Here is a 17424-nt window from a genome sequence, read left to right on the forward strand (position 1 = left end):
GCACAACGATAGCACCCTGCCCGGCACGTGGTCAGGCCCCCACAGGTGTTAGCTCTTCCACGGCTTTGCCTTCCTCTGATTACCCTCTGGGCTGCTGCCCCAGTCCTCCAGGCTGCGTTGGAAAGGTGAGGGCTCCACCACTTACCTCCCTCATGTGACCCTGAGTAACCTTTGTTGCCCTCTGAGCCGGTTTTTGTATCTACAAAATGGGACTACGGCTGAATAGTCTTTTAAAATAGTAACTTCTTTCTCTGCTCCTTTCCTCCTTTCCCTTTGCCCCTTTCAAGCAGGTGTCTGGCTCAGGGGAGGTGGTAAGAGCCCACAAGTCTCTGTCTTGGCCTGAAGGCAAGGCGCTGAAGCTTAGATTGGATGCACTGAAAATGGATAAGAGAGGAATTTCTTACACACAGCCAGAGCCCCAAAAGGGCCTGCACAGGCTTCTGGAGACAGTGCGTGGTGCCATCAGCTCGATGGACCGCTGGTGAGATCCGCCCCTCGGCCCACCCCAGCCTCAGGATGGCAGAGGAGCCTCTGGGGACAGCCAGGCCTGGAGAGGCAGGGACGGGTCAGCGGCAACCAAGATGCACACAGCTGCCCTACTCTGACCCCTGTGCACAAGGTCACAGGGCAGGGAGCTCTGCCCCAGAAGTTCTGGGGGCGGGCTCTCTGCCCTCCAGCTGGATGTGGGTGGAGAGAAGTTACAGAAAAACAAGGCAATCTTTCTGCCATGTCTGAGTGTTGACACCGAGTCTGTTCCTTCTGCAGGAATGATAAGACCTCACAGGTTCTGTAAGGGTTGCTGGGAAGATTAACTGAGATGTTATATGAACTACCTGGCCCTGGGCTGGATATTCCTGGCTCCCCTCACCACAGTGAACTTCACCCTGGGCTGGTGCGGCTGTTAGAGTCTGGGTGTGGAGTCCACTCGTTCCAAACCCGGTTCTGCCTCTCACCGGCAGGTGAGTCCCACTCTCTGAGCCTCTGGTCCCTCATCCGGGGCAGGACAGGGCAATTCTCATTCCCTGAGGTGACCCCTGTCAGAGGTGGTAGTGCTGCAGGGCCACAGCCCTTCCCCATGGCTTCTCTCCCATCCCCCCACGGCTACCTTCCGTGGTGAGGCTGTCCAGGAAGAGGGAGGAGGAGGTGGTGCTGAGGTCTCCCCCCGAGGGGCTGAAGGTGCTGTCAGGGGAGGATGCGTAGTGGTCTTCATCCTGGAAGTCCTCACACGTCCGGCCCTCTGCCTGTGAGAGAGACCCGGCTGCCCTGGATGGAGGCCCCGCCACTGGGCACGCCGCACAGAGGAGTTTGGCGGGGGCACGTCCATTCCTCGGCGGCCAGAAAATTTAAGATTCCGTTGCATGGTCCAGGCAGGGTGATCTAACCAAAGCTGTGCCTTGAACACCTTTACGCCTAACACGTTATCCTGGAAGCATCTTATCTTACAAGGCAATTTATCTTTCTACTGCTTCACACCTTTCCCAAGGAAGGAGCCGAGACACCAGTTTTAAATAAATAGGGCAGATCTGTACACTCGCCAATGGCCAATGTCAAGAGTGGGCTGCTGGGCAAGATTCTTTTGAGGCCAGAAAAAGACAGCTCACCCAGCCTTACTAATAAAACAGACAGGGAGGGGTGCTGGGGAGCAGAGTCTGGGAGTGTACGTTTAAACACTGGCACCAGGCACCTTCTCCATCTCACCAACTGTGAGATTCAGGCCAAGTCATGAACCCTCTCTGACCCGGGGGGCACCGGCCCCAGCTCCTGGGGCCATGTTAGGGTTAAATCAGAGCGGGTGTAGGGCAGCCATTAAGTAGCCAGAGCTGCAGGAAGAGATGGAGAGGGGAAGGGAGGGGACAAGGACGTGGCACATGGGTGACAGGTGTGTTAAAATCAGGTGTGACGATAGGACACTCCCGCCCAAGATCAAAGTGCGGGACATTCTGAAAAATGTCTGCAGTGAGAAGGAACCTGTGTGGGATTCTAAGTGGGAGGCGCCTGAAACAGTCCTCCTTCCTTCTAGAAGGACTGCCACCCTCAGAAGCCTGAAAGCTGGAGTCGCAACCGCTTCACAAACATCACCAGGGACACAGCCGCCCAGAGGATCCCAGCCCCAGGTGGAGGGGACGATGTCACCAAGAGCCAGAGACGCCTTGAGGAGAGCTACCAGAGAAGGGCCTGGCTGTCCCCGCGAGCTGGCTCACAAGCCTCTCACCTCCTGGGCGCAGCCGTAGAACAGCCACTCCTGGCGGTGGCGGTCAAAGCCACTGGAGCATCTGTGGGGGGAACCAAGGGCAGAGGTGTTGTGGCAGCGGCGGGGAGTGATGGAGAAGCCCTCCCCATCACTTCCCCCGTGCAGCCACAGCTCTCCCATGATGGCAAGGAGGGGGCTAGCTCCCAGGGCTCGGGCGGCCAAGCCCCCCAAGACCACTGGGCAGGTGCCCTCAGAGCCAGGAAGCTGTGGAATCGGAGGCATAACCTCCTGCCCCATCTAGTCCTTCTCCAGAAGGAGGGGAAGGAGTCTGTGAAATCCCTCCCTTCCTTCTGGCCCAGCTCCCATGGACCAAGGCCTCAGCTGCCCAGATGGTTTGTGTAGGGGGCTAGATAGAGACTGCCTGATGTGTAATGACCTTTCAGGCCTCCTTGACTTGGGACTGTTCTGAAATTGCTAAAAATCCAGGGAATTCACATACACGTTCTCATCTGGGGAAGACTTGTTCATTCACAGAGACCCCCTTTTTTGGTGGAAGGGCCTGAGCTTGGCCAGGAGAGGCTGGGGGAGGGTGGCCATCAGCAGCTTTGGCCAGCACCCCTGCATGATCAGCGGGGGGCAGGAGTGAGGGTCCTGCCACAGGCTGGGAGAGATCAAGAACGGGCTGACCAGGGTTTCCTGGGACGTGGTGCGGCTCAGCTGGGCTGGGAGACGCCAAGCCCTCCCCTAGGGAAGGGGTGGGGGCTCGAGAAGGAAGCAGAGGAGGCCCTCCCTGGCACCACACTCAAATTTCCAGTCTTCGGTCTTTGGCGCCAAAGGAATCCATCAAGCCCTGCTCCAGTGCAGGGACATCTGCATGGGAAAAACAGCATCACGCGCCACCAGTAGGGAGAGAATTCATGGCTAGTTAACTTAAGTTCACTCTCTGCACCAGCAACCGCCTGCCCATCTGCCCGAGGCCAGCCTTTCCCTCTGGAGATGTCCCGGAGCTGCTCCTGCAGCAGACAATGTACGCTGCTCTCTCTCAGGTCCTCTGTGCCCGTTACTGTGGGGGATAGAGGATTAGGGGCCCTATGGGGGGGGGGTGGAAATTAAAGTTTCTTTTAGGCCACAATGATTCTTTCAAGGACTGAGGTTTCAATATAGGTGTAGGAGCATCACATTCCAAGCGCTGAGCCAACAAACCCAGATTCAAGGGAGAAAGGCATGAGAAGTGCCATTTGCTGAGTGCTCCTGAGTGCCAGGGGCTGCCCCAGCCACAGGCCGAGCCTGCGCCTTCTCACGGGACCCTCATGATGGCGCAGCAAGGCAAGGGTTAGGCCCCTTTTATTCTGAGCCGAATCCTGGAGTTACGGTCACCCTCAGACTCCTGAGTGGGAGGCAATGTGGGATGACAGGAAAACACCTGTCCTGGTAAGTGAAGCTGCCTAAGTCAGATCCAGCCCTAGGGCAGGGAGGGGAAGCCATGCGTGGCCTCAGAGGGCAGAGCGGGCAGAGGGTTAGCCAAGAGCCCACGTGGCGATCGCTGCAGCTGTTGGTGGGAGGGGGCNGCTGAACCAACAAACCCAGATTCAAGGGAGAAAGGCATGAGAAGTGCCATTTGCTGAGTGCCCCTGAGTGCCAGGGGCTGCCCCAGCCACAGGCCGAGCCTGCGCCTTCTCACGGGACCCTCACGATGGCGCAGCAAGGCAAGGGTTAGGCCCCTTTTATTCTGAGCCGAATCCTGGAGTTACGGTCACCCTCAGACTCCTGAGTGGGAGGCAATGTGGGATGACAGGAAAACACCTGTCCTGGTAAGTGAAGCTGCCTAAGTCAGATCCAGCCCTAGGGCAGGGAGGGGAAGCCATGCGTGTCCTCAGAGGGCAGAGCGGGCAGAGGGTTAGCCAAGAGCCCACGTGGTGATCGCTGCAGCTGTTGGTGGGAGGGGGCACGGTGGCCGCCCCAGTACACCAGCCCTGCCCTCTGACATTTTAGAGACCTGGATCAGCTCTTGGTTGGAGATGAGGCTCCAGAGAGCTGGCGAGGAGGGTCCTGCACTGGGGTGAGCCCGGGCCCATGGGCATCTGAGGACCAGAGGTTTCCAGAACCACATCAGCCTGGCATACTCTGATGAAGCCCCTCTGTCCTGTAGCTGACATTGCCCCAGCTAAGACAGAGTCCACGCCTGAGGCCCTGGCCCCCCTTAACCTGGCCAACCCGCAGTGAACGGGCACAGTCTCTGGGGTTGGGGACACGCATTACACGGGCTGCGTCAGTGCGAGGGTTTGCTTCCATCTGACTCACTGTGCAGCTGTGTGCACGGCTCAGCTGTTGCTGGGTGCTGAGTCATGCAATGACTGCCAGGCCCCGGGCTCCAGGGCTCATCTGAGGTCGTCTGGCTGATCTCCCCTCACGGAGATAGTGGCTGTCAAACTCAAAAGCACACACGAGGGACCACGCTGCAGGCCACCACTCCCAAAAGAACCAACCTGGGGGTGGCCCTATGTGTATTCTCTCTGAGGCTCTGCGCCTTTCACGTGATGGGCTCTGAACCCTTTGCAAAAAATGCCATTTGGTATTTGAGGAGTGACCATAACAGCGTGTGGCTCACCCACCTTTCTCTGAACCACATGACCCCAGCCCATTTTACCGGGAAAGCAAACTGAGTGAGTAAAAGCTGTGGGAGGAACAGCTGGGAAGCCCAGTGAGGCCCCCTCTCTCCTCCCAGCCTGGAGCTGTGTCCTGTGTGCTAGGCAGGCTGCCTGTAAAGGCGATGGCTCCCATCTCAACCCCGGGATGTTGGAAAGGGGCGCGGGCAACACTGACAGCTGCGTGACAGCTGCACGGAACTCGGGGACTCCGTAGTTTCCATTTTTTACGATTGCCTTAAAGGCTCTTGGAGGTCACAGAGCAGCCCACTCTCATGAGGGACCTGGTCCCCAAAGAAGTTATTGTTTCCTTCCTTCCGCCATTTACTTATCTTGGACCTGAGAACAGGGCTCAGCTTCTGAGTCGGATCTGTGAGGAGATGATTTCAGAACAAGGAGTGGAGGATGAGCTGGATTTAAGAACTTTATCCCTGAACCTGCATCTCATCCAGAATTTTCTCTGCTTCTAAAACCAAGTAAACACAGCTTTGTTTGCCCCCACTTTCCTCAGACGCCCGGCATTTCCACGCCCCCAGGTTTCAGGAAACCCCGCGGCAGTCTCAGAAAGATCTGGAGGTGGCGTTTGGGGGTCACGGGGCTGTTACCCAACAGCCATGGGTCTTTGGGTCATCCCCAGTCTCTGAGCTGGCAGACGGCATGCTTGTGTGCAGATGAGGCACCGTGTTGAAATGCAGGACTCTGGGCTTCTCTCCCAGAGATTCTGATGCCGGGGCCTGGGCACGTCCCAGGAATCTGTGAGCCTTAGCTGATTCTGGAAGGCTTGCAAACTATGGACCTCTCTGAGAAGCCCTGCCCTGGGACGAACTAACCCGTTCCAGGTGTGAGGAGGGAGCTGCAGTAGCCGGAATCTCCGGGAGCCTAATGTCATAGGGACCCTGCCATGCAGGCACCTTGATTGGCCACAAGCCTCAGGGAGTAGCTCACTTCTGTGGCCTTCTTGTCCTAAGGGTCAGAGCAGACCCTTGGCCAGAGATACCCTCATCTTGGCAATGAGGCCTGAGTCAAGGAGTGGGGCCGTGCTACCCTCTGCCCCTCCCCCACAGTCTGCCTGCAGGAACCAGAGGGTCAGTCTGGGCACAAACCTCTGGAGGACATGGCACCAGCTGCAGTTGAAGGTCAGGTCTGAGGACACGCAGGCGTCGCAGCTCCGATGCTGCAGGCAGGCTGCAAGAGAGAAGATAGTGGCCCCTTTAGCACCAGGCTTTCCACGGGCCTCCAATAGGTGCAACTTTCCTGAACGCCGAGTCCTTACTGAACCATGCAGTCTCTGACTAGCAGGGGCCCTAGAGGTCACTGGTCCCGCCCTCTTCCTTTCCCCCTCCCTCCTTCCTTCTTTCTATCTCCTGGGAGTTCAGACCCTGAGCTGGTGCTAGGGATTGAACAGTAAGGCCTTTTTTTAAAAAATTTTTATTTAACTCTTGTTCAAGTACAGTTTTCTTTCTTGTATTCCCAGCCCTGCCCCCCCACCCCAAACAGTAAGGCCTTGTCCCTGCCTTCTCGGGCCTTGCAGTTATATGAGGAGACAGACACTAAACAGATAATCAAACAAAGATAACCACATGATTATTATTTTGATGAGGTTTATGAAGGAGATAAACATGGACAAAGAAATGTCACCTAGTCTGGGAAGTTATACTCCAGGCCATTACCTACAATTACAGGGCTAAAAGGGAGTTTTTAAAAAATTGAGCCCTGGCTGGTGTGGCTCAGTGGGTTGAGTGCTAGCCTGTGAACAAAAGGGTCACTGGTTCGATTCCTGGTCAGGGCACATGTCTGGGTTGCGGGCCAGGTCCCCAGTGGGGGCATGTGACAGGCAACTGCGTATTGATGTTTCTCTCTCTCTCTTTCTCCCTCCCTTCCCTTCTCTCTAAAAATAAATAAATAAAAGTTTAAAAAAAACAAAAAATTGAGATATATTTAACAGATATTGAGTAGGTTTAAGGTGTCCAACATATTGATTTGATACATTTATATTGTATATGATTGTTGTTGCAGCTAACACCTTTATTATGTCACAGAATTATCATTTTTTCATGGGGTGGGAACAACTAAAATCTAGCCTCTTAGCAAGTTTAATGTTTATAATACAGTTTGGTGTCTATAATCACCGAAATGACTTTTTAAGATGTCCTGGTTTGACCCCAGGCAGAGCCGGCCAGGGGCGCTTTGGCCGAGTGAAGGGGCGGCCTCGGGGGCCTGCTCCTGGCCTCCGTCCACCTCCTCACTGGCCTCCTCCCAGGGAGGTCTGAGTGTCCCTCTGCGAGGGCAAACCAGACACGGACTTCCATTTCTTCTTTGTCCTCTCCTTGGATGTGGGCCACCCTAGGGGCCATATGGGCATCTCTGGGTGCCCAGGCTCACATCTTACTTGGGAAGTTACTTAACCTCTTGGTGCCTCAGCACCTCATTTATACAGGAGGGGTCACGATGCTAGGTGTCCGGCAGATCTGCTGAGAGGGTGACAGGAGATGACACCTAGAGAGGGTCTAGCCTGGTGCCGGCCACGTGATGAGCCCAGTGAGTGCTCCTTGTGACTGACTGTGGCCTTCTTCGCTCCTCTCAACATTCCTATCAGGTATTCATTCACTCACTCATCCAGCCCTCGGGTCGTTCTTTCCATAAATATTTACTGAGTGTCTGACATGGGCCGGGCACCGTTTCTGGCGCTGGAGCTACACTGGTGAACAGGAAAAGACAGAAGCGCCACCTACACGGAGCCTGCCGAGTCGCAGAGCAGACGGCTCGTGCACACACACAGCACATCCACACTAGGTTCCTGGTGGTGAGAAGGGCTGTGAAAAAAATGGAGCAGAACAGGGAGGCTGTATGACCTGGGGGGTGGGTTCTATTCAGGGAAGTTGGGGAAGGCCTCTGAGGAGAGAGGGCTGGGGCAGAGACAGGGAGAAGGGAGGAAGCGAGCCCGCAGAACTCCTAGGGGAGAGAGCCAGGCAGAAGGGCGCCTGGGCGGAGGGCTGGGAGGAACGTGCCCCAGGCGTGTTCTCAACAGCAGCCAGACCACAAACTGCCTGGGCCGAGTGGGGAGGCGGGACCCCCTGGGCAGGGCAGAGTTGGGGAGCAGAGAAGTTAGTGGCCAAACGGTGCTAGAGGGAGTGTGGACCCTCCTGGCACCAGCCAGGCAGAGAAGCAGACACGGCCAGGGGGGCGTGAGGCACAGGGCCTGGGTTTTCAGAGTTGTTCACTTGCCAGCGAAGGCCACCCACTTAAGTGAACCAGCACCACCTCTGAGTGGCAACCAGCTGCCACAAAGCCCATGTGTTTCACTGCAAGGAGAGACAGCCCCTCGCCCGGAAAAGCTGCAGTGGAAGGCCTCACCTGACCAGCAGACTGGCTGATGGCAGCAAGAGGTGAGAACGAACTACAGAAAAATGATCAACCATTCAATAAACATCACACGCATTTCTTCACTATATGAGTTTCCTGGAACAGTGCCCGGCATGGGGGAGGCGGTGAACGTGTTTACTGAATTGCTATATAGATGCTTTGTTACCCTCACCGTACCAAAGAGGGAACTGAGGTTTACAGAGTCACTGAGCTAGTCAAGTCTGGGTGGGAACCAAGGTCTGTCTGAACAAAGGGCCTGAGCTCTTAGCCTCTGTGGGGTCCCTCTGCCCAGCACCCACTCTCACTCCACACTACCTTCTCACGAGCCTCTTCTAGCCGTAGAGGGCGATGGCTTGGAGATGGCCCACCCACACCTCTGGAAGAACCCTGAGTGAGACCTCCCTCACCCCATGGTAAGGTAGCGCGCCTGGGTTGGGGGATGCAGAGTTGGCCCAGGACAAAGCTCATTGACCTCCTAGAGGCTCCAACCACAGCCTTGGGAGCACTGTCCCCTCCCCTACCAGCTGTACCCACCTGGGAGCCCATGGCCCGGTCATCCCCAGTGATTCTGGAGGCCCCTAAATGGCTCTAGTTAAACTGAAATCAAACCCTGGGAATCTCCTGGGATGTTCATAAGACCCGCTGACCTTTATCTCTCATCTGCATTTCAGATGTCCTGCATGCCATCAAATGCTCTCAAAATTCACTGGAGGGGTGGGAATTGGCTTAGATGTACAAACGGTGTCCCAGAAATGCATTCCCAGGACAGTTCGCTTCTTCCGCCCGGGGAAGCTTGCCCTGTCCTTGGATGTCCTTGCTGCTATGTGAAGTTTTATTCAAGTCCTTGGTTTGCACTCACCAGTTCTTGAGAGACCACTGGTTCTGGGGTCCAGGCCTCTCTTGCCTGGAGGGAGGGCAGCTGGGCTGGGGGTGGGGCTGAGACCTGCAAGTTGTCCTAACTCTGTGACCCTATGATGTCTGGGGTCTGTCTTCTTTTGAGGGGGTGGGGAGGACACCTGCTGAGAGCTCAGACTAAGACACGTGGCCTCACATTTGGGAAGCCTCCTCCACTTCTTTTCCCAGCCCCTGCTCCCAGAACCTCCAGGGAAGAGGAAGAGGTGGGGGTGGGGGGAAGCAGGCAAGAATGTCCCAAAGGGCAGGGAAAGGGCCATGGCTTCAGAAGCTGGGAGCCACCGTGAGACAGAAGATGAAATTAAAACTCTTTTAAAAAATACAAGAATCGGAGTGCGGTCCCCCTTCCCCTCAGTCTCCCCAGCTGCTCTGACCAGACTCTGGAGAGCGTCCAGCCCTGATCCTGTGGAGTCCACAGCAGCAGGAGGGCCCTTGCCACGGTGGGCCTTCCACTGTGGGTGAGAGGGGTCCAGAGAAGGGAGAGAGGGCCAGGGCCCTGTGGTTCTCGGAGAGGGACTGGCTAAACCCTTTCATGGCCTTCTGCCTGTGGGGTCCAGCCCCCCCCCTCGCCCCCGCCCTGCAACTAAGGAAAACACAGTGATAAACTGTGGATCACTCAGTTCCGTTCCTGGTTATTTTTTCTGGGGCTCAGTCTAAGTTCTCAGAGGCACATGATTCCTGGGCTTCAGTTACGTGTTAGTGACAAGGGCTGCCATTTGTCAGACACAAACCACACCCCAGGCCTGAGAAATGCCAGTTAGCACCAGGGCCGACACTTATGTCCTCAGTGCTCCTTACTGTGGTTCTGATGCTGACCTAAGCCCTGGGAGGGAGGTGGTGTTAGGCCCAGGGGACAAATGGGAAATGGAGGCCCAGAGGTGTGAGGTGGCCGCACCCACACAGGGACCAGTGCGTGGGCCTGGGAATGGCACCCAGTCTGTTTGACTCCAGAGCTCTTTCTAGGATGCTACGGTCCCAGGCTGCCTTCCCCCGTCAGGGGGAACCACTCCTGCTTACTTGGCAAGGGGGTGAACTCCACGGCCGACCTGCTGGTGACCTTGCTGGGGTCCAGCTCCACACGGTGGTATTCAAAGATGGCCCTCCGCCGGGATTCTGAAACAGAGGCAGAGCTGACAGGTCAGGGCTTCGGGGCCTGTACCAGGAGTCTGCAGGTGGGCAAGAGATCGTAGTGAGCGGAGCTGGTGGCAAGAAGTGAACCCGTCAGCCTTGGGTAACGACACCAGTGCTGCGGGGAGACAGGAGAGCAGGAGCTGACCTTGGGAGAGCTCTGTGTTATGAGCAGGTTTAACTACTCAGTGCAGAGGCCTGGCTGCTCCTGGGGTCAGGACATGGGCAATCCCACACTCAGTGTGGTTCTGTGTCTACACAGCTGCTGCTCCCTTGACCCAGAATGCACTTCCATCCCTTCTCTGCCTGTCAAGCTCATCCGACTCCTAGTTCAAGGGCCGCTTCCTCTGACAACCCCCCTTGACCATGCCCTCCTCTTACCAACTCAGGCCAGGTGCACTCTTCCCACTGCATTCCCCGACGTAAGTGGTCATTAGATTTTACTTGGAGGGTGGGTGAGGGGCATTAGGCCGTGAGCATCTGGTTCCGAACCGAACCCAGAGGGAGCACTCTGCACATGTCTATGGGTAGACCGGCTGACCTTGGGGAAGCTCTTCCCTCCTGGACGGAGGCCAGAGTGAGGTTCGGGGCCTAGAGCCTGGCTCATGGCCTGCCTCGGACCCTACAGAAACTTCCTACAGGGCCTCAGAGCCAGGAAAGCCCAGTTCTGATTGGAGTTCTATTCCCGACTCACTGCACAACCTTTAGACTTTGGTTTCTTTCTTTCCTTTCTTTTTCTCTCTTTCTTTTCAAAGATTTCATTTATTCATTTTTAGAGACAGGGGAAGGGAGAGTGAAGGAGAGGGAGAGAAACATTGATGTGAGAAAAATCCATCAATCAGTTGCCTCTTGCACACCCCCAACGGGGGAACCAGCCCACAACCCAGGCATATGCCCTGACTGGGATTCGAACCTGGGACCTTTTGGTTCTCAGGTTGTCACCCAGTCTACTGAGACGTACCAGCCAGGGCAGCTTCAGTATCTCGTCCATGAAGTGGAAAGACAAAAACACCTGCTACAACATGCTTTGGAGGAAAAAACTGGAATTGTAGATGAAAGGACTTTTGCTAAAATGGCAATTCCTGAGATGCTCTGCTATCTCCCACCACACCCCCATTCCCACCCAAGAACTGCGACTAGGGGTTGGTTTTGTTTGGCTCTGAAAAGCAAGCAGCCAGCCACTGAGCTTCTTGAATGAGTCCCTTATGAGGGGAAAGGGCCACTTAGTGCCTGGTTGGCCCAGCACCCCTTCTTATGGATCGCTCCCTCAAACCCCTTTGGGGGTAATTCCCCCAGCCCCTTCCTACAGGTGGTTTGCAGGAGCTGCCATCTTCCATCTTCCTCCATGACCCTGCCTCCCTGGCCACACGATGATTGGTCCAGGGCTGAGCATCTGATGGAAGCTGGACCAATCACAGGCCTTCCCCAGGACTTTTCAACTGGGGGAGGATGACCACGCCAGCCCCACGGCACCCTTCCACCTGGACCCCTGGACTGCAGCTGAACAGTTTATCATGAGATCCAGGCCTCCTTCTGATTTTTCCTCTCTTCTTTCCATTGCAGGCAGATCAGGGGCCTTGCTGCCTCTCTCAGGAGCCTGGCTGGAAAGGGCAGGGGTGGAGGAGGGAGGAGGGGGCCGGGCACTCCTGGAGGATGCCCAGAGGGAAGCACCGCCCAGTGCGGGCTGTATGAGTGAGGAGATGGGGGTATCAGGTTGAGAGCTGCAATGGCAAGTTGTCTTGCCATTCATTTCATGAGTGGGGAAACTGAGGCCCAGGGAGATTAGCCCATGGACTGTAAAAGTTCCTATGACACTTTACAATTTTCCAAGCCTATCCACAGCCTTAAATGGAAAAAGAGCTACTTAATGGGAAAACGCACACAGCACCACCACACACCACGCTCATTCACCCCTTTAGCACGCAGAGCGACCTGCTGGGGGCCAGGGGTGGGGCTAAGTTCCTAGCACCAGGGTCACACCTCACCCTGTAGGAGGGCCCCTGGATCTGACTTCTCTCCTTTGCTCTCACAACTTTCTGAGGTACACAGACAGACATCACTGTTCTCCCCTTTTCACGAAGGAAGGAAGTGAGATCCTACACGGGACTCGTTTGCCCAAAGCCACACAGTTTTTGTTTGTTTGTTTGTGTGTTTTTGCAGAGCCCAGACTTAAAACTCAAGCCTCGATGCCAGGACAGCTCCAGAAAGTCACCGAGGTGTGTGTGTAGAAAAATATTTATCAACTCCTGGCTCCTGGAAGGGGGTGTGGGAGAGGCGGAGGCAGGGCGGGGGGCTCACACGTAGCATCTGCTGACTCTTGTGGCAAAATGGCTGATTTCAAGCTGCCGGTCTGGAGTCAAATGTACAGAACTTCCACCAGCATCCCCCACACACCACTGTTTACAGCTGTGTTTTAATTTAAGAGTCCAAAGGAAACGTTTCTAAGTTTTTTAAAAATCATTAAGCCAATGTCCCGAAGACTTAGTAATCAGGTGTTTATCTTCTCCCCAAGACCGCAAGTCCGAGAAAGAAGAAGCCCCATAGGCAAACCTCACGCCTGTCAGACAGTAACTGCCTAATGTTCGCGGGGCTACCAGGGTCCCGGGGAGGGCAGAACCACCCCTCATCAAAAGGTGAGCGAGGCTCACAGAGCCCTGTATCATGTGTGCACACACACACCAGACTTTTTTCTGATACAAGAAAGGCCCCTTGCCGAGAGGGAATGGGGTCTGAGACTGGGGTGAGGAGGGGCGCCTTGCTATAATTCATCTGCCCAGAGGAGGCGCCAACACTCAGGGCTCACAGAGGCCCTTCTCGTGTGACACACCAGCTGCTGTGAGAAGGTGGCCTAGGCTTTAAGTGACCTGGGGGATGCGGGACAGGTAGGTGGAGGATGAGGAAGCTCCAGGCAGCCTTTCACAACTCTGTCCCAGGGGCCATCTCTCCTGAAAAACCACCCCTTTCCGCACCAGAAATCTTACATATTTCTATGTAATAGAAAAAATAAATGTGAAACTTCATGTCTGCTGAGGTGCCCGAGGCCAAGGTGCCCGAGGCCATGGGGTCTAGAGACCATGTAAGCTTTTCTTCCTTTATCTGCCCATCCTTCAGGGCTCAGCTCAAAGGACATGCCCTCCTGAAAGACTCCCGCCACGCTCGGGAGCAGTTAGTGGTCCCTCCCCTGAGCGCCACTGCTTCCTGTGCAATGTCCCGGGTCACCTGTGACACCGCCCCATCAATATTTACTTTGCGGGCCACCTGCCCCACCAGGCTACAAGCTCTCCAGGGGCAGAACCAGCAAGTTCTTTGTTTCTGTCCCCCACCCTCAAGCACCAGGCCCTGCACATAACAGGGCCTCTGTGAATGAATGAATGGGTTACAAATGGTTGTGAAAACCTCAGCAGCATAGTATACGTCAGCCCGCAGCCCAAGGGAAGAACGCCCTTCCTCCCTAGCCCATGACGGATTACGGCCTTTCTCAAAAGGGCCACTCCCTGTGGACCAGAGACAGCCAGACAAGTTAGAGCTTGAAGCAGAAGAATCGGCTGGCAGGATTTCTGCACCTGTGGGGACAGCCACTCTTGGTCAGAAGGAAAGTGAAATAGGAGGAACAAAGGGGGTCAGACTTGGGGCACGAGGGAGCCAAGTTCAGGGACAGAGACATATAAGCAGCGACCAGGGAAAGTGGGGCTCCAAGCAGAATTGGGAGGGTTCTCTCCACCAGCCGGGCTCAGAGCGCAGCTGGGGCTGCGCCTGAAGGAGAGGCGGCCAGAGGTGGCCAGATGTCTGCCCCAACCCGCCACGGCCCTCCCAGCAGGGTGGGGGACCAGTGCGGTAGGAAGGAGGAGGCGGGCGGGTGTGCCGAAACACATCCTGATTTAAGGTATTTGCTCAGTTCCACTGCTAATTTGTCCTTATTTGAGTATGCGGCTTTGGTAATACTTTTATTTCTGTATAAACAGAACCCTTACTATCCCTGCCTGAGTTATATTTGCTTTTGATCATCCTGCCAACATCTGGGGCTTGCCCAAGGACAACGTCTGTCTAAATGACCAACAGATCCCTTCTGGCACTGAGACCGAGGCCGCCCCAAAGCCACATATCTGGCCATTCAAGACGTTCTGTTTTATCTCTGCTTCCACTCATCAAAGACTCAGCAACACAAAGGTCCAGACACGGAAAGCCCCGTCACCCGATTGAGAAACGTTCGTGGTTCCGAACAGAGGTTTACATGTGCTGTTTTGTTTCAATACAGACGCCAGTGGGGAAGAACTGGGTTGTTCAGGAAAATCAGACTGATGGGTCCTGCTACGAGACTCCCTTCAGAATGGGTGGTTATGGTATAAAAAATATCAGATGGTGGTTTAGGAAAAAGTGTTCATTCACTCATTCACATGTTCCTCTGATCACCTGGTTATTCCTTCAACAATTCTGAATCAAGCCCCAGCGAGGGGCCCCAGCGATAAACACAATGAGGGTCCTGTACCCGAGGAGGAGTCCTCCTCATTAGGCAGTTACTCTACGAAAGCAAAGTAGAAAGGGGGCAGGGAGAGGAGAGGAGGCAAAGCGCCCTGGCCCAGTGGCTCAGCTGGTCGGAGCATCGTTCCGTACCTTAAAAGGCGCAGGTTGGACCCCCAGTCAGGGCACACGCCTAGGTTGCGGGCTTGAGCCCTCAGTCAGGGTGTGTATGAGAGGCAACCGACTGATGCTTTCATATATATATGATACCTATATACATATATCCCTTCTTCCCTCTCAAAAACCAGCAGATTAAAGGGAAAAAATGGCAAAGCTCAGGGAGCAAAATAAGAGGAAAAAATGGAAAAGTGAAAACAGGGGAGAAAGGGCCCCCAGACGGACAAAAGGCTCCGATGGAGAGGCCGTAAAGGACACTTTGTCCAGAGAGGCCGGAAGCAGAACGGCCCGATCTGGCGGTGACACGTGTCCGCCCTCCACGCCCTCACTTGGCTGGCTCTTCCCTCTCTTCCGCAGCCAGTTCCGGGGCCTCCCACTCGGCAGCCTGGCGCAGAGGTACAGCTCAGGCCTCTGACATATTCCTGGACTCACATCTGCCTTTGAAAGGAAAGGAAGGTTCTCGTAAAGGAGAAGGCCCAAGCGTCAAGGCCATCGAGGCCACTCTGGGGCCAGCCAAGGGGCAGTTTATGCTTTGGAGCCTTTAATAATGAAATCTGCATTAATCGATCCCACTAACTCAGAATCCATCAGCTGTGACGTGGGCCACACTAAGGCTGCTTTTCCACTGTCCACAAAAGGAAAGGTTTCTTAAACGAATGAATAGAGGCAATTATATTGACTGCAAGTAAAGAGTGTATCAGCTACTGTGCGTTTTGTGTGCCGTGTGCCTCTGCAGGGGGTGCTGCTAAGCGCACATGAATCTGCATCGAAGCGCATTCTGCAGACTCCGCTCTGAAGCCCGGGTTCCCGGGGGGGGGGGGGAAGTAATGGTAGAAAAACCTCCCCCTCCCTCAGCCCAGGAGTCAGGCTGTGGATTCCCTCCACCCTCAAGCATGTCTGGGAGGAACGTGGAGGCCGGGAAATAAGAAAGTCCCCGGATAGGGTTCAGTCATGTCCGGATTTTTGAATGGTAGGGAATCCAACTCCACCCCTCACAGTGCCCCAGGCAGGGAGGAGCCAAGCTGGGGTACAAGGACAGGGATGCCACCTGTTCTGTAGGACTGGCTGGGCTTGGACAGTGGGAATGTCCATGGTGGTAACGGGGTCTGCGGATCACAGTGCTCTCCCTGAACCTCTATCCTGTTTCAGCCCTGCTTGTGTGGGATTTACTGTTACCTGTGGCTCCACCTAATCCCAGCGAATTCCCTACTTCCTGGGCTGAATATCAGATCCAGAGGAACCTGACCACCGAACCACCTAAGAGCCATCCTTCCCCAAAGCGGAGCTTACGGCCTATTTTAAAATGCAGCGATGGCCATGGAGACTGTCCCAGAAAGATGCACGCATGAGACTATGCTCCGCCCACACCTCAATATTCTTCCTGAGGTCTAGGCCCAGATGACCAAGAAGAAAACCTTGACGAGAAAGATGCAGTTACCAAAGCACCCACCCCCAACTCAAGCGGTGTCAGGCAGTCCCTGCTCTCACTGGGGGTCAGCAGAGGGCAGGGGACAGCGGCTGGGGTCTCGGGGGTCTCTGCTACCCCCACCCCACCTGCTTCGTTGTCACGCCACTTGCTCTTGAGCTGTTGCTCATTGTTTGAGCTGCAGGCACTGGGCAAAGGGCTGGGGCCACGGTGAGCCGCTGGGTTGCTCAGAGCTACCTGGACAGAAGGCAGGTGAGCAGGGCAGCGTGATGGGTTTGCTATTAGAGGTACCGGCAAAGGCTAGAGGAGTGGAAGAGAAAACCACGAATTCCACTGCATGGAGGAAGCCACAGTTTGCTATTAGAGGTACCGGCAAAGGCTAGAGGAGTGGAAGAGAAAACCACGAATTCCACTGCATGGAGGAAGCCACATTGAGTTTTGCAAATTGGTAAAAAGGGGGTAGTTCTTACAAGAAACCGTGCCACAGAAGTCCGGGTTGCCCTTGGCATGTTTGGGGGACAGAGGGCACACACACCAGTGCCATGGACAGAGTGGTGGGGGATGGGAGGGTCTGGAGAGGAGCCTATGAAGCAGGCCATGCACAGCCAAACGGGGCCTCGAATGCATTCTGAGGATTCTGACTCAATGCTGCAGGCAACAGAGAGCCAGAGAATGACGCGATCGGATCTGTCTGGCAGTGACAGGAAGGAACAGGGGACAAAGGAGTGGGAGACTGGAGTCTGGGAGCCCTCGGGCAGTGACTGGGGGTCAGGTGCAGTCTTTGACCTGGTCGGTGGACACGATGCCTCGGCAAACAGCACCTGCAGTCACCGAAGCCAGAAGTTCCCACAGCTAAGCCCTTGCATCTCCTCTGGGCCTCTCAGAGCAGGCAAAGCTGCCCGCCTGTTTTTTCAGGTGCGCTGTGCTTCCTCCCCCCACCCTCTACCCCGCCTCCCTCTATCTCCAGGGCTGGCTCTAACACAGCCTTGCATTCCGGAATCACAGAGGAGCCTCAGATGCAGACACTCCCAGGGGACCCGACTTCCTCTAATTCACCCTCATTCAACAGCTGGATCCAACAGATGTTTCCTGAGACTCTGCCATGCCCAGTGTGAGGGAGACAC

At 55.3% G+C, this 17424-nt stretch overlaps 1 protein-coding gene across 2 annotated transcripts in view; it reads right to left on the bottom strand.

Annotated features, from left to right (window-relative positions):
* PLXDC1 (plexin domain containing 1) overlaps nt 1-17424 on the bottom strand; it is a 56963-nt gene that overhangs the window by 11297 nt on the left and 28242 nt on the right. For both annotated transcript variants that reach the window (XM_037033464.1, XM_037033463.1), the window contains exons 8-11: nt 10129-10224; nt 5940-6021; nt 2213-2273; nt 1106-1241 (exon numbers count right to left, since the gene is read on the bottom strand). In XM_037033464.1, coding sequence (XP_036889359.1) covers nt 1106-1241; nt 2213-2273; nt 5940-6021; nt 10129-10224 — 375 coding nt within the window. The remainder of the gene's footprint in view (nt 1-1105; nt 1242-2212; nt 2274-5939; nt 6022-10128; nt 10225-17424) is intronic.

Source organism: Sturnira hondurensis, unplaced genomic scaffold, assembly GCF_014824575.4.
Source record: "Sturnira hondurensis isolate 20B ecotype Veracruz unplaced genomic scaffold, ASM1482457v3 Scaffold0021632, whole genome shotgun sequence".
NCBI lineage: Eukaryota > Metazoa > Chordata > Mammalia > Chiroptera > Phyllostomidae > Sturnira > Sturnira hondurensis.